The 14649-nt window shown below is 40.1% G+C and overlaps 1 protein-coding gene across 1 annotated transcript; it reads left to right on the top strand.

The window, feature by feature from the left end:
- The first annotated feature begins 3275 nt into the window (after positions 1-3275).
- krt8 (keratin 8) lies at positions 3276-8522 on the top strand. The gene is made up of 9 exons (XM_036590612.1): positions 3276-3803; positions 5403-5611; positions 6324-6384; positions 6508-6603; positions 6697-6861; positions 6969-7094; positions 7232-7452; positions 7555-7598; positions 7717-8522. Exons 1-9 carry the CDS (start codon positions 3390-3392, stop codon positions 7959-7961), a joined length of 1581 nt encoding a protein of 526 aa, XP_036446505.1. The 5' UTR covers positions 3276-3389; the 3' UTR covers positions 7962-8522.
- The last annotated feature ends 6127 nt before the right edge of the window (positions 8523-14649 follow it).

Consider the following 14649-nt stretch of genomic DNA (forward strand, 5'->3'; position numbering starts at 1 on the left):
TTTGCCGTTTGTCATCAGTTAACTAAAGTAGCCTTTATAACGAATGACACTTATTATATTATGACTTTATTATAACTGTGATCAATGTATATTATCAGCATTAAATTGTTTAGGGTTAGGGTGTCTAAAGTAAGTCTCTCTAAAAGATGTGACAACAAAAAAGGAATATTTTGCATAATATTTATAATAATGTTCTTCATTATATGCTAATATTATAATTATAATATAATTATGTTCTTTAAAAAGATAAATGCAATCAATGCATTTTTACATTTTTAAACATCTCACTCAGTTCTGTGGTTCCAGGGAGGGTCTCTAAAATGAGCCTGTGGTTTTGAGTGAGTGTGTTTTTGTGCATACAAGCTCCATATCTAACAAACTGGCACTGAGTCATGCAGTAATATCAATTAAATAACTGAAGTACTACTACTACTATTAATATTAGTAGAATAATAATTTTGTACGTAGTTTGACCAGAGGAGGATGGGTCCCCCCATGTGAGCCTTGGTTCCTCCCAAGGTTTCTTCCTCAACTGAGGGAGTTTTTCCTTGCCACTGTCGCCCCTGGCTCGCTCACCTGGAGGATTTACATTTCATGTTAAACTTTGTTCTAAACGGATTTCTGTGAAGCTGCTTTGTGACAACATCAGTTGTAAAAAGCGCTATACAAATAAATTTGATTTGATTTGATTTGAAGTGTTCAATTGAATGCAAGATTCCCAGGAATGACACAAAGTGAAACTGATCAGCTGATCTTTCCTTTCAGGAGAAACCAATCAACACCTTCCTTAGCATAACAATACTGACAAGGTCAAGCCAGATTTCACTGACAACAACAGAGCTTTCAGGTAATTCCATCACAGGAGAAAGGTGGAGTACCTGAGGCAGACTGAAATAAGGTCTTATCTACACAGATACTGCAGTGCTGAGAGTAACTCACCCCTTTTCTCCCCCTGCCCATCATGGTCGACCCTTAAATTTTGGGTAAAAATCTTAAAATGTATCCTCAGTAACTGCCAGTCATTATTTGGAAGCTGTCATGAAACTAAATAAGAAAGGTTCAACTTAACTAGGCTTAAAGCAACAGTCTGCATTGATGTTTTTGCACTGGTTTAACTTGCATTGCCTTTTTAGGTAAAAAGAACCTGAACAATCCCAGTTGATTTAATCTCAATTAAATCAAGTTCTGTGAGTTCAACAATGTCAAACCTCAAAAAATACAAGAAGATCATAACATTAAGATATTTGGACACTGAGAATATTGTCACTGTCAGAACAAAAAAACATTTTTTATTATTTAACATATCGCTGCTGTCGGAAGAAAACCTCATATCACCGTTTTCATAATCTGAAAATGCCTGTTGCCCTTTACATTATGTGTAAATTTGACGATGAATGGACCAAAAGAAACGGCCCACAATTACTTGGTAAAAAGTCTGGTTCCATTGACTTACATGCAAAGTAAAGTAGGTTTTTTCCTTCTCCTGTAAAGTTACCATTTTGGAGATACGAGGTTTTCTTCTGACAACAGCCATATTCTAAAAAACACCAGCTGTCCTTTCGATTGTGTCCAAATTTCATGATGAATGGACCAACCAAAATGCTTCTTAGTTACTTGGAATTAAATATTTTTACATTGACGTCCATTAAAAGTTAAGATGAATGAATGAATGAATGAATGAAAGAAATAAGCAAGCATGCAAGAATTTAGTTAAGATATCTAAAGCAAAGTTTTTATAATGCTTTTCATTATGTAGTATTATAATTACATTATAACTGTGATCAGTGCATTATAACAGTTCTGAAGTCTTATTCGTTACAGTCATTAGAGCTGGAATATATAGAGTAAATCTCATTGATGGACCTAACAAAAAAGGCAAAAAGCAAACACAGTTCTTCACAACATGCTTCATAACATTGGTTCTACTTAAAATGGTTATAGCTGCCAATGGCCAGTTCCCTGGACACAGATTAAGTCTAGTCTAGAACTTAATTGCAATATCAGGGGTGATGTATCACAGAAAAGCCTTTCTAATCTAGGATTAAGCTAAATCTGAGTCCAGGAAACCTACTATGAACTATGTGTACTTGCTATGTAATAATGCTCTGTTCAGACGCAGCCTATTGTTTTCATTAGGACCTGAACAGCATGCTCCGTCTCAACTATGCTGGACTGCTGGGTCATATAACACTACAATATCATTACTCTATCATGCTGTTGTTAAAGGTCTAGGCCAAAGGATTAAGCTGCCATAAACACAAAGTGACTGTAAAATGGATCCAGTTTACGAGGTCTGCTGAGTCCAGAAGGCCAAAGAGCCTGAGGCAGAGTCTTAAGGAATGCAACTCGGGGGTGTCTCTGCTTTATGACTTCTTTTACAAAGTAAAAGTTGCCTCATTCATTATTACACATTTGCAAGTCTGTGGCAGTGAAAGCTGCAAAAGATGCATCTACCTTATGCAGTTTCTAGCCATAGCAAGCTAAGCTAAGCTAAGTTTTTAAATGTCTAAAATAACAAAAGGAGGTGTGAGTGATATTCCTTCTGCCATTAGACTGTACAAACAGTAAAAAGTCTGTGCTGGAGGTAACATTAAAACGAAGGCATGTGCACCTTCAACAAGTATGTTGTTGTATGACTTACATTGCCAAGAGCTATGAAGTGCCACCAGTCCATGAGTTTTACAGAGATAATTGAAGCTGTCTCATGCCTTATTTGAATAGGCAAAAGGTTTTAAGGCTATTTTGCGATGAGGCTTTAATTTGAATGTCCTGCAGCACAGCATACACAGCAGTGTTGAGCAGATACACTGTGTGGGCCTCTACTGAATGAGCCTCGTAATGTATGAAATCAATAAAGGTGGTTGTTTGACTCACACAATGAAAATGTGGCAATATACCACAAAGTAACAAAGTCCATATGCTGACTCTATTAGATAGAATAGAAATGTGTGGTATAATGAAATTAACTTCATACAATCAGGCATTTTTTAAGCATCTACAATGTAAAATAAATATTTAATACAGATCTGCCCCCATGCATCACTGTAATCATGCAAAACCCCTGTTTTACCAGAGCTGCCAGAGAAACTTGCCTGGGTAAAAAGAGAAAAAGAGGGTGTGGTTACTCTCAATGTCCAGGTAATGATTAGAGGAAGAACGTAAGGACAGGAGTGTTGAGTTTCAGCCCTGCTCTTTACTCTACTCCAGCCAATCAGAGTCATGCTTTGGCTCCTCCCCTCTCCACTCTCCACTATACTAAGAGGGGCAGTGTCCACTGCCTCTGCCCAGCTGCTCGGGTTTCTCCAGCACAGCAGACCAGCTTCCCACTGCTGCTCTCTCTCTCTTCCCCACTCGCTCGTGCTCTCTCGCTCAGAAGTTCCACAGACAGAATGTCTTACCTCACAAAGAAAACATCCTACACCGTCAAGTCTTCCTCCTCTGGGTCGGTTCCCCGGAGCTTCAGCAGCCAGTCCTACTCTGGACCCAGCATCAGCCGACAGAGCTACACCGCACGCAGCTCCTATGGAGGGGTCAACCGTGGCTTTGGAGGTGGACTGGGAGGTGGACTGGGAGGTGGCAGCTATGTCACCAGCTCCACAGCCTACGGAGGCGGCATGGGTCTGGGCATGGGCGCCGGAATGGGCATGGGCGGCAATGTCATGCCCATCACCGCCGTGTCAGTCAACAAGAGCCTCCTTGCCCCTCTGAACCTGGAGATTGACCCCACCATCCAGGCTGTCCGCACCCAGGAGAAAGAGCAGATCAAGTCCCTCAACAACCGCTTCGCCTCCTTCATTGACAAGGTGAGTAACTGTAATGTTTGGCTCTCTGCTTGGTTTTGACACCTTAGACTCCAAGGAACCTTTAGTTGGTACCAACTTTTATCCTCACTCTTGTAACTACATGCCTCATAGTAGTTCCTGGATAATGATCCTTAAGTTCTCTGAATAATAAGCCTGAAGTATAAGCGCTTAGGGCTCCTAACAGTGTAAATGAAGCTTAGGACAATGCTGCAATTAACACTGTGCTAACAGGGAAAGATCTTCAGAAGACCACGTCTCACTTTGAATAACAAACTTTGAATGACATCTAATTCACTTCATAGTGATCACCAAGTCAATGAACATAAGGAACAGAAATATGAGGCATTAAGAAGTGTAAAAAATAATTTGTTCTCCTGCAAAAGTGATAACTTGCTCTACAAACTTTTGTAATGGCTTCTTGCTGCAGAGAAGAACAGGAGATGTGTGCTCGGGTGGGGAGTAGGGCGTGTCACTGGTCAGAATGAATGGTTTACCTTTGCAACAGTCTGCCTCAGAGGCAACAAACTCCAACTAAAATGCAGTGTGCACACCCAAACTAGAAGGAACCTCTGGATATGTACTTCTACCAAATATCCACTTTGTCAAACCAACAGTTTTTTCATAAAATTTTGGCTTCCAGTGTAGAACACATTGTAGAAAGTGAAACCCTTAAGCTAGTTTCGTACCATCAGGCAGAAAGGCTATTGTCGCCAGAACCTACAAGACCTGCTCTACAGAGTTAATATTTAATCTGGAGAAATGGTGTCATGTTCAAGCAAACAGCACTGGACAGATTACGTAACAGGCGCTCTTAAGTCAGCGACGACAAAGCATAACTAGTTTTTATCCATTTCTTTCTGATTGAATATTAAAGACATGTTCTTTCTCTTTACCATATGAAAACAATCTGCTTTGCATTGCATTGAATTGTCAATGCAGTGGCTGCTTTGAATAAAGTTGTCGGTCAAGACAGGAGTGCTTTATGTTAGCATTAGTGCAATGGTAATCTTCATTTGTTTAATCTATTATTACTTCTTTAGATAAATAGGGATTATCATGCCCCTGTAAAAGGCCAGGCAATGTTACCTACTCTAAGCAACAGATGAAAACTGACCACTAGTTTGCAGCTAGACAAGTCGACACTGGCCCACTAATAGCACATTACTTTTCCCAAATTCCACTAAGCTTTGTCTTGTCTTGGCTTGACCTGTCCATCTAAACCCGCCATAAAACAGGAAAATCAGGGTAGGTACTGCATTTGTGAAACCCCATCCCCCCACCCCTCACCCCAGTCCTGTATAAGGATGTGCGTCACAATTTCCCTGGAAAAAAACCCCAATGCAATCCTGCAAACAGTCACCCATTCCATAAAACATCAGACCTGCGGGGCTCCTAAGATGTTGACTGATTTCACATGGTGCCCTTTGGCATGTGGTTGTGGTTTGCTGCATTAAATGTCAGGCTGGTCCAGAAACCACGGCTCCATTCAGTCACTGAATGCAACAGCAATCTGGGCCTAGCCCTCTTTGCAGCCCTGAATATGGTCTTCATTTGTGTCTTGGCTGAAACAATAACCCCATTCTCCTCTCGCCCACCCAGGTACGCTTCTTGGAACAGCAGAACAAGATGCTGGAGACCAAGTGGAGCCTCCTCCAGGGCCAGACCACCACTCGTTCCAACATCGATGCCATGTTCGAGGCCTACATCGCCAACCTGCGCAGACAGCTCGACAGCCTGGGCAATGACAAGATGAGGCTAGAGGCTGACCTGCACAACATGCAGGGCCTGGTGGAGGACTTCAAGAATAAGTAAGTCGCTGGCTTGCATTAACAGCTCACTTCAGCTCAGCTGGAGGCTTTCCACTCTTGGGCTGTGGTGAATGGATGGTGCCCAAGTTTTGTGAATGCTGGCTTTTGTGGTACACTTAAGTGTTCCCAGCATAAACAGCACTCCATAAATGCAGATAGTGGAGGAAAAAATGTTATACTGGGGCTTTGGGAATAGGTTCAGGCCATGTTTCCAGCAAGGCTTATGCAAGGAGAAAAAAGTGACTGTACCCATATGAATAAGGCATAAGGTCACTCCCTAGTTTGCTAAGTCCATTGTCTAATTCATTTTCATTGACAGGATTTGCATCACTGTGCTGGCATGTCCTGAATAATATTATAGGTGCGTTACTAAAAACGAGAAAACAAGCTGGACTTGGCTAGCAACCAACATGAGTCACGGTATAGACTGCAAGGCCATAAAACAAAAAGTCATGCCGCACCTTTTCTGCCAATCCCGATGTACACTTATGAACTGTCACCAGCTAAATGGCGACATTAGACTTAAAACTGAGTCTTGGCTTGAAACTTCAGCCATGACTTCAAGAGCTTTTCCCTCAGAGACACAACACTGCTTCCCCCTAGTGTACGCTTTCATATTACACTTTATTATTCTTCTCAAGCCTTCAGAGTTTGGTAATACATTGTGATCTGACATATTCATAACATCATTAATTTTCTTTTCATTTTTCAGGTATGAAGATGAGATCAACAAGCGTACAGAAGCTGAGAACGACTTTGTCCTCATCAAGAAGGTCAGCATAGAGGGTTTTGACTAAACTGGCAGATGCATTTCAATTAAAACCAAGTCTAGCTAGAAACATGTTATTTTAAATCTATTATATTCATCTACAATAATACCTTTACATTTTCTCCAGGATGTTGACGAAGCCTACATGAATAAGGTTGAGCTGGAGGCTAAGCTGGAGAGCCTTACAGATGAGATCAACTTCCTCAGGCAGATCTATGAGGAGGTAACCCGCCTTCAAAGTCTTTTCCGCCAGTTTTTTTTTTTTTTGGTATCTCCTACATTATAAGTGCTCATTGTTTTCCACTCAATCTTGTAGGAAATCCGTGAGCTGCAGTCCCAGATCAAGGACACCTCAGTGGTGGTGGAGATGGACAACAGCAGAAAGCTGGACATGGACGCCATCGTGGCTGAGGTCCGCGCTCAGTATGAGGACATCGCCAACCGCAGCCGTGCCGAGGCCGAGACGTGGTACAAGTCAAAGGTATGGATCAACTGCTGGGCTACTGTTAAGATTACAATTTAAAGGGGCAAAGCTACTTGCCATTTAATGTACCAACCATCTTATCTGGATTCTCTTCTCTTTCTCAGTTTGAGGAGATGCAGACATCTGCCAACCAGTATGGAGATGACCTCAGAGCAACCAAGACAGAGATTTCTGACCTCAACCGCATGATCCAGAGACTGCAGTCTGAAATCGATTCTGTGAAGGGACAGGTGAGGATCCACATGGTCCATATATCCACTATTAGTAAAACACAAATCATGAAGTCTTATTCAAACACAAATCATTTCCAGCAAGCGTGGAAAGTAGTGGCTGCAGAGCACTCATGGTGTCGTCCCTTTTGACTTAGCGTGCCAACCTGGAGAACCAGATCGCTGAGGCTGAGGAACGTGGGGAGATGGCAGTGAGGGACGCCAAGGCTCGTATCAAGGATCTGGAGGAGGCCCTGCAGAGAGCCAAGCAGGACATGGCACGCCAGATCAGAGAGTACCAGGATCTGATGAACGTCAAACTGGCCCTGGACATTGAGATCGCCACCTACAGGAAGCTCCTGGAAGGAGAGGAGGACAGGTGAGTCCACTAAGCCTTTTTTCTGCCATGTTGTCTAATGACTGATTGAAGGATCATATAGGAGAGGATAGACTTCTAACCATGGATGTGTTTTACCAACAGACTGGCAACTGGAATCAAGGCCATCAACATCTCCAAACAGAGCAGTAAGTTTTCTTTTTTCTTCTTGGCTTTTTATGAGATTTTGCAAAGTAGAAAAGATATATAATATACAGTGTTCAATTATATACAATTCTGACCTTGTATAATTTCTGTGCTCTGCAGCAAGCTATAGCTCCTTCCCAATGGAGAGTGCTGGCAGCGCCTACAGCAGCTACTCTAGCGGTTACTCAAGCGGTTACTCTGGCGGCTATGGCGGCGGCTACGGCGGCGGCTATGGTGGCTACAGCTCTGGCAGCGGCTATGGCGACAGCAGCATCACCCAGAGCAAGAAGAGCGTGGTCATCAAGATGATCGAGACCAAGGACGGCAAAGTGGTGTCCGAGTCCTCCGAGGTCGTCCAGGATTGAGCCCAGAGCGTGTTCTCCACTTCTGTCTTGTAACCTTCTTGTGTTCTTATCCATTTCTCATCCTGCCTCTAAACCAGTGGTCCAAAGTAAACAGTCCCAGCGGAAGCGGTCATAAAGTAGGCTGTAAAGCGATAAATGCCTTCACTCTGACCAAAGGATTTGCAAGAGACCAAACATTATCTTCTCACACCGTGCCTTATGCTCATGTCCACGTTCTGCACTAAAAACAAACGCTCTCAGTCTGCTCCACACAAGTTGTACTGTCTTGCACAACATGCCTTCGGGGCCGCATCTATAAGCTGGAGAATGCTAGATCTGCCACCAACATTGGCTACTCTTTAAGTCCCTCAATGCACTGTGACAGGTTTTTACAATTGTTTATGAAGGGTTATGTGCACATTTGTGTTAAAGGGCATCACTGTTTGTGGCAGATCCATGTTGTGTGCCTGCTCTGTAGAGAATGTCTTCCCATTGTACTCTGTCAGATGCAAAAGGAAATGTCCAACAGTGTACCAATGAGGTGCTGTTTTTTTGCTACAAAAAATAAAGTGTTTACTTAAATCCGCCTTCATGTTTTCATTTCAGTTTCCACCTTTTGCTTTACCTGATGTGAGTATAAATCACAATCAAGCACACTTCCTCAGAGTCACAAATAATCCATGCGTGTAAAATCCTAAGGGCACCTGCAATGGAGGTTAAAGCTAGAACACAGGTGAATTTCATGGTGAAAACATTTGTTGAGCACAAACAAAAATTTGTGAATTTATGAAATCATTGGATCTTCAGAGGTTTCCAAACCATGGCTGCAATTTCAACCAAACTTAGGCACTAGTACTATTATAAGGCCAACAGTCAAAAGCCCAAAATAGCACTAAATAACAATCAAAACCCTAAAATAGAGCTTCAACTTATTTATGTCCTTGGCTGTCAGCTGTTTTACAGTCATTATCTTGTACATTTATATCCATTGACAGTCACAATGAAAATTGAAGTGGTTAATTGTCCTATAACGAGGTCAATCACATTAATTATCCCACAGCATACACGCTAGCTGCATTCCAAGAGCTAGGCTGCATGCAAGAAAGGTGGATCCTTTGTAGCACCGTCCAATCAAGGCTCTTCATTCACATTACATAATCATAATAAATAAAAGGAATGGTCTACCAAGGCCGCGGAAGGGAGTTGGTGCAGAATTTAACGGAGAAAATACTGTTGACTCTTTCAGTTATTCTGCTTCTAAACTGTGGAACTCAATTCCACCTTTTATTAGACAGTCAACCTCAGCGCTCACTTTTAAGAAGCACCTAAAAACGTATCTCTTTAGATTAGCATTCAACTAAAACTGAATGTCTCGTGGTTTTTGTCTTGTAATTTAATCTTCTTCATTTTCTTATGATTTTAAATAAATACAAACTATTTCTTGTATAACTATGTTTTATCACCTGTCTGTAAAGCACTTTGAGCTGCCACCGGCATGAAAAGTGCTATATAAATTAAATTATTGTTATTATTATTATTATTATTATTATTATTATTATTATTAATGACGGTAAGCTGGCAAACAAAACATTGATTTTTAATTATGAAATGGTGCTGGCAAAACAGTAATTTGTTTGTAGTTAAATGTTAGTCTGAAAGCTCTTAATTTCACACCCTGCATTCAATGTAAACCCTCAAAAACAGATACACAACTACAGAAATAGCATATCGCATTTTGTTATCATAAATAATACTGACCTTTTTAAATAAAGCGTGGTAGTTAGCTTTATCCATCGGCAATTCTTTTGAAATTTCGTCAGAGAGGATTGTAGGCGGCTAAAGAGGATAAACAGCATTTTCTTTAGTAACACTTTTACTGAATTATTTTAAGGTCTATCTTTTACCAATAATTAAGTGTGAGCAAGCAATTAACAATGACTATGTTCAAACACAATCGCCTTCTAATCAGTGTAAAATTAGCTGTCAGTTGTTTAAGCGAGTTCTGACTAACAGAATAAACAAACATGGAATTGTATGCAAAGATTTGAACATCACCATGACAAACTATGTTAGTCTATTTACTAAGTGGAAATAAGGTACAACATCCTCCACAGGAAACACACTTAAATATGGCATTTTCTGCCGATTTTCTGCACAATTTGCATTTATTTGCTGAGATGAACATATTGCAAAAAAAATCATAAAATATAAAATGTGCCATAACTTTTGCGTCACATTTAATGTTTTTCCCCAATATGTTACATTCAGTAAACAGTAACTGTGCAATAAAAAAGGATAAGTGTGTTCTCTATAGAGGATGTACCAACTTATTTACAGTATAAATGCTTGCTTGCTACTGATATGTGACCATTTACTAGCATTTACTACCATCTTATTACCGTCGTTGTAAATTCAGATCATTATTACTTGTTCATATTCGCTGATAAATATGTCCACAAGACATTTCAATCATGCTTGCAACTAAAAATGACAGTTAATTAATATTTAAATCATTATTCAACAAACAGTACATCATTTATAGAAGATCTTACTGACACATCACATAAATGCATTTATAATTACAAATGACACATGTAAGTTTACTATGGCATTATTAATTATATGATAATAGTTTATTAAATGTTAAGAAAAAAACCTCACCCATCCTCCCGACTGGAACAGTTTCTGATGATGTAGCAGTCTAGAAACACATGCCTGTGAGCCCAGACTGATGGTTGAGGGTAGTGAGGGCTATTTTGATTTGCTAATATTAATCATCTTACATTTCGCTGTTGTCTGAATCTGTGAAATTGATCTCATATCTCCAAAATGGTAACAGAAGAAAAAAACCTACTTGACTTTTGATGTAGGTCAATGGAACCAGACGTTTTTCCAAGTCATTTTGGGTCATTTCTTTTAGTCCATTCATCATGGAATTTACAAACAATGTAAAGGGTAATAAGCACTTTCAAATTATGTCAAAAACGACAAAAATGGAGAAGGTTTTCTTCTGACAACAGCGATTTGTTGTTGTCTATCTGAGAAGAAGAGGGGTGTAAAACATTTTAGGAGAAGGAGATTAGATGCTGTTTATCTATTGCATATATTGTGAAAGGCACAATACAATAAAACTGAACTGAAATCATGAAATCCTCACTTAGAATTCAGGACACCTTGTGGTTTATAAAAACAGAACTACACAAACCTAAAAAGGCTTTTTGGTAAAACTGAATCCTGAGTTATTCAAAACGTTGCCGACAGCAACACCTGGTGATGATACAGCACAATAGACACAACAAAATGCTTCACTTCCTATGAAACTTTTGTTCAATACCAATAAAAACACTTTTGGTATTGAAACAATGTTTTATACTGTTAATTAGTGCCACGATATCACAATATATAACACTAATTTTTACAGTAAAATACATTTTCATTGTGTATATACACCAACCGGCCAATTTATTAAGCTTGGCTTTGTTTCTACGCTCATTGTCCACTCTGTAGTTCTACAATTACAGACTGTAGTCCATCTGTTTCTCTGCATACTTTGTTACCCTGTTCTTCAGTGGTCAGGACCCCCATGGACCCTCACAGAGCAGATACTATTTGGATGGTGGGTCATTCTCAGCACTGCAGTAACACTGACGTGGTGGTGGTGTGTTAGTGTGTGTTGCACTGGTCTGAGTGGATCAGACACAGCAGTGCTGCTGGAGTTTTTAAACACCTCAGTGTCACTGCTGGACTGAGAATAGTCCACCAACCAAAAATATCCAGCCAACAGCGTCCTGTGGGCAGCGTCCTGTGACCACTGATGAAGGACTAGAGGATGACCAACACAAACTGTGCAGCAGCAGATGAGCTATCGTCTCTGACTTTACATCTACAAGGTGGACTGACAAGGTAGGAGTGTCTAATAGAGTGGACAGTGAGTGGACACAGTGTTTAAAAACTCCAGCAGCACTGCTGTATCTGATCCATTCAGACCAGCGCAACACACACTAACACACCACCACCACGTCAGTGTTACTGCAGTGCTGAGAATGATCCACCACCCAAATAGTACCTGCTCTGTGGGGGTCTTCTGGGGTTCCTGACCACTGAAGAACAGCGTAACAAAGTATGCAGAGAAACAGATGGACTACAGTCTGTAATTGTAGAACTAAAACTATATGGTCAGTGGAGCTGATACAATGGACAATGAGCGTAGAAACAGGAGATTGACTTAAGTCACCAATCAGTATATACTGTCACAGCAAATTACTGTGAGGTCAGCACTGAGCTGTACAGCACAACATTATGGGATATGATGGCAACTGAGAGTGAAAGAGGCACAAACATATTTATAGGGCTGTAAAATTCAGTCATTTTTCTCATCTGTAAATTTACAGTAAATTACTGGCTACTGATTTGCTTTACCTTAAGAGTTGTTGTGTAAAAATACAGGAGATTACTGTATTTTAATTCCAGCTTTTTACTGTAAGTGTACAGCCAAATGCAGCTGCATCACCGTAATCTTGTGGGGCAGGTAATTGTGAAGTCATTGTATACAGTTGCTATTTTACTGTGATTAACCATTATTTTACAGTGATATTTTGTGCTTATATGTATGGTTAACTAATGTTACATATCAAAGGCTACATTCCTCGTGTTGTACACACATTTACTGTACAACAGTTATGAGTGAACACAAGAGGGCAGCACCTCTCCACTTAATGTGTCTCACACTGGACTACTTTATAGGAGATGAGACGTATCTAGCAAACTCAGTTTGCCAAAACAGTTCAATGGCCCTTTTTAATTGATCAAAAAACTTTTTTCTGCTCCATATACACCGATCACGCATAACATTATGATCCTTGTTTCTGCGCTCATTGTCCATTTTATCAGCTCCACTTACTATATAGGTGCACTTTGTAGTTCTACAGTTACAGACTGTAGTCCATCTGTTTCTCTGATACTTTGTTAGCCCCTTTTTACCCTGTTCTTCAGTGGTCAGGACCCACATGGACCCTCACAGAGCAGGTACTATTTGGATGGTGGATCATTCTCAGCACTGCAGTAACAATGATGTGGTGGTGGTGTGTTAGTGTGTGTTGCGCTGGTGCGAGTGGAGCTATCGCCTCTGACTTTACATCTACAAGGTGGACTGACAAAGTAGGAATGTCTAATAGAGTGGACAGTGAGTGGACACAATGTTTAAAAACTCCAGCAGCACTGCTGTGTCTGATCCACTCAGACCAGCACAACACACACTAACACACCACCACCACGTCAGTGTTACTGCAGTGCTGAGAATGATCCACCACCCAAATAGTACCTGCTCTGTGAGGGTCCATGGGGTTCCTGACCACTGAAGAACAGGGTAAAAGGGGGCTAACAAAGTATCAGAGAAACAGATGGACTACAGTCTGTAACTGTAGAACTACAAAGTGCACCTATATAGTAAGTGGAGCTGATAAAATGGACAATGAGCGTAGAAACGAGGAGGTGGTCATAATGTTATGCCTGATCGGTGTATTTCTGACATTCTTAGGGTATTTAAGTTTGAAGTATAGACATTTATACTATCAGCTATAGAATGGAAAATAAGTTTATGTTTGGTGTAGCAAAATATTTTTTATTGTTTGAGTTTGGTAACTTGGGAGGGCACATTAGGCCACTTGGGATGGTATAATTTGGAACAACTTTTTTTCACAGGCTTCATAACAAAATTTTATTATATTACATTATATTATATTTCTCTTGTACAGTATGCAGAAGTTTGAACACCTCCAGTAAAATTACATGTTTTGTTTATTTTCCAAAGTGAAATTGAGCTAACACATCCTCTACAGGGAGCAAATTAAACACTGCATTTATTAATAAAGGGACATTATTAGTGCACAATGTATTTGCTGAGGTTAACATAGGAAAAAATATATTGGGATATATATGGATTATATGACAGGACAGTAAATAATTACAACCTTAACAAATGAAAGGGCAACATGTGTTCTTGCCTTTACTGTGGGGTTGAATGGATCACTTTCCTGGATCACTGATCAGCTCCAACAGCTTTATAACATCACTCCAATGAAGTCATTTGATTTTGACCACATGGTCTGTAAGAAAAGTGACCTTAGCTTTGAATGGCACAGAACAGATTAGGAAAAGAATAGGGGTGGGTGGAGCAGTCGTGAGCGGTCAATTTTTGTTGCAGTTTATTTAAAAATAATGCTACATCTTTTAAATAGCATTTTTATGTCATGGAAATACCATGTTTATGTATGAAAATATAATTTCTTTATGCCAATTTGGTGGTTTACACTGTAAAAATCTTTTTATATGTATGAGAAAACCTTTTTATCATCAATATGAGTACTGGTATTGAGATATTAACCACTGTATTACTTGCTATTGAACTGAAAATAAAAGGCATCGCCCCTCCCTAGAAATGAATACAATACACTTAGACTGCACCAAATTACCTGCACTCACTCTAACAGAAGGTCAAACTATTGTATTTTTCATGAGATTTTCTTTTTTATTAAGTCTTCAGCCAATAACAATTACATAAAAGTTGCATGAGTGATTCGTTTACAAGACAGACATCACTACAATTTCAATACGCAGCTCTGCTACATATGATTTAAAAGCCCACTGCACAAGAGGTGCTGCCATGTGACACGCTTTGCTCCATGAAGCATCAGTTCAGGATGTTTACACA

Source organism: Colossoma macropomum, unplaced genomic scaffold (assembly GCF_904425465.1).
Source record: "Colossoma macropomum unplaced genomic scaffold, Colossoma_macropomum, whole genome shotgun sequence".
Lineage (NCBI taxonomy): Eukaryota > Metazoa > Chordata > Actinopteri > Characiformes > Serrasalmidae > Colossoma > Colossoma macropomum.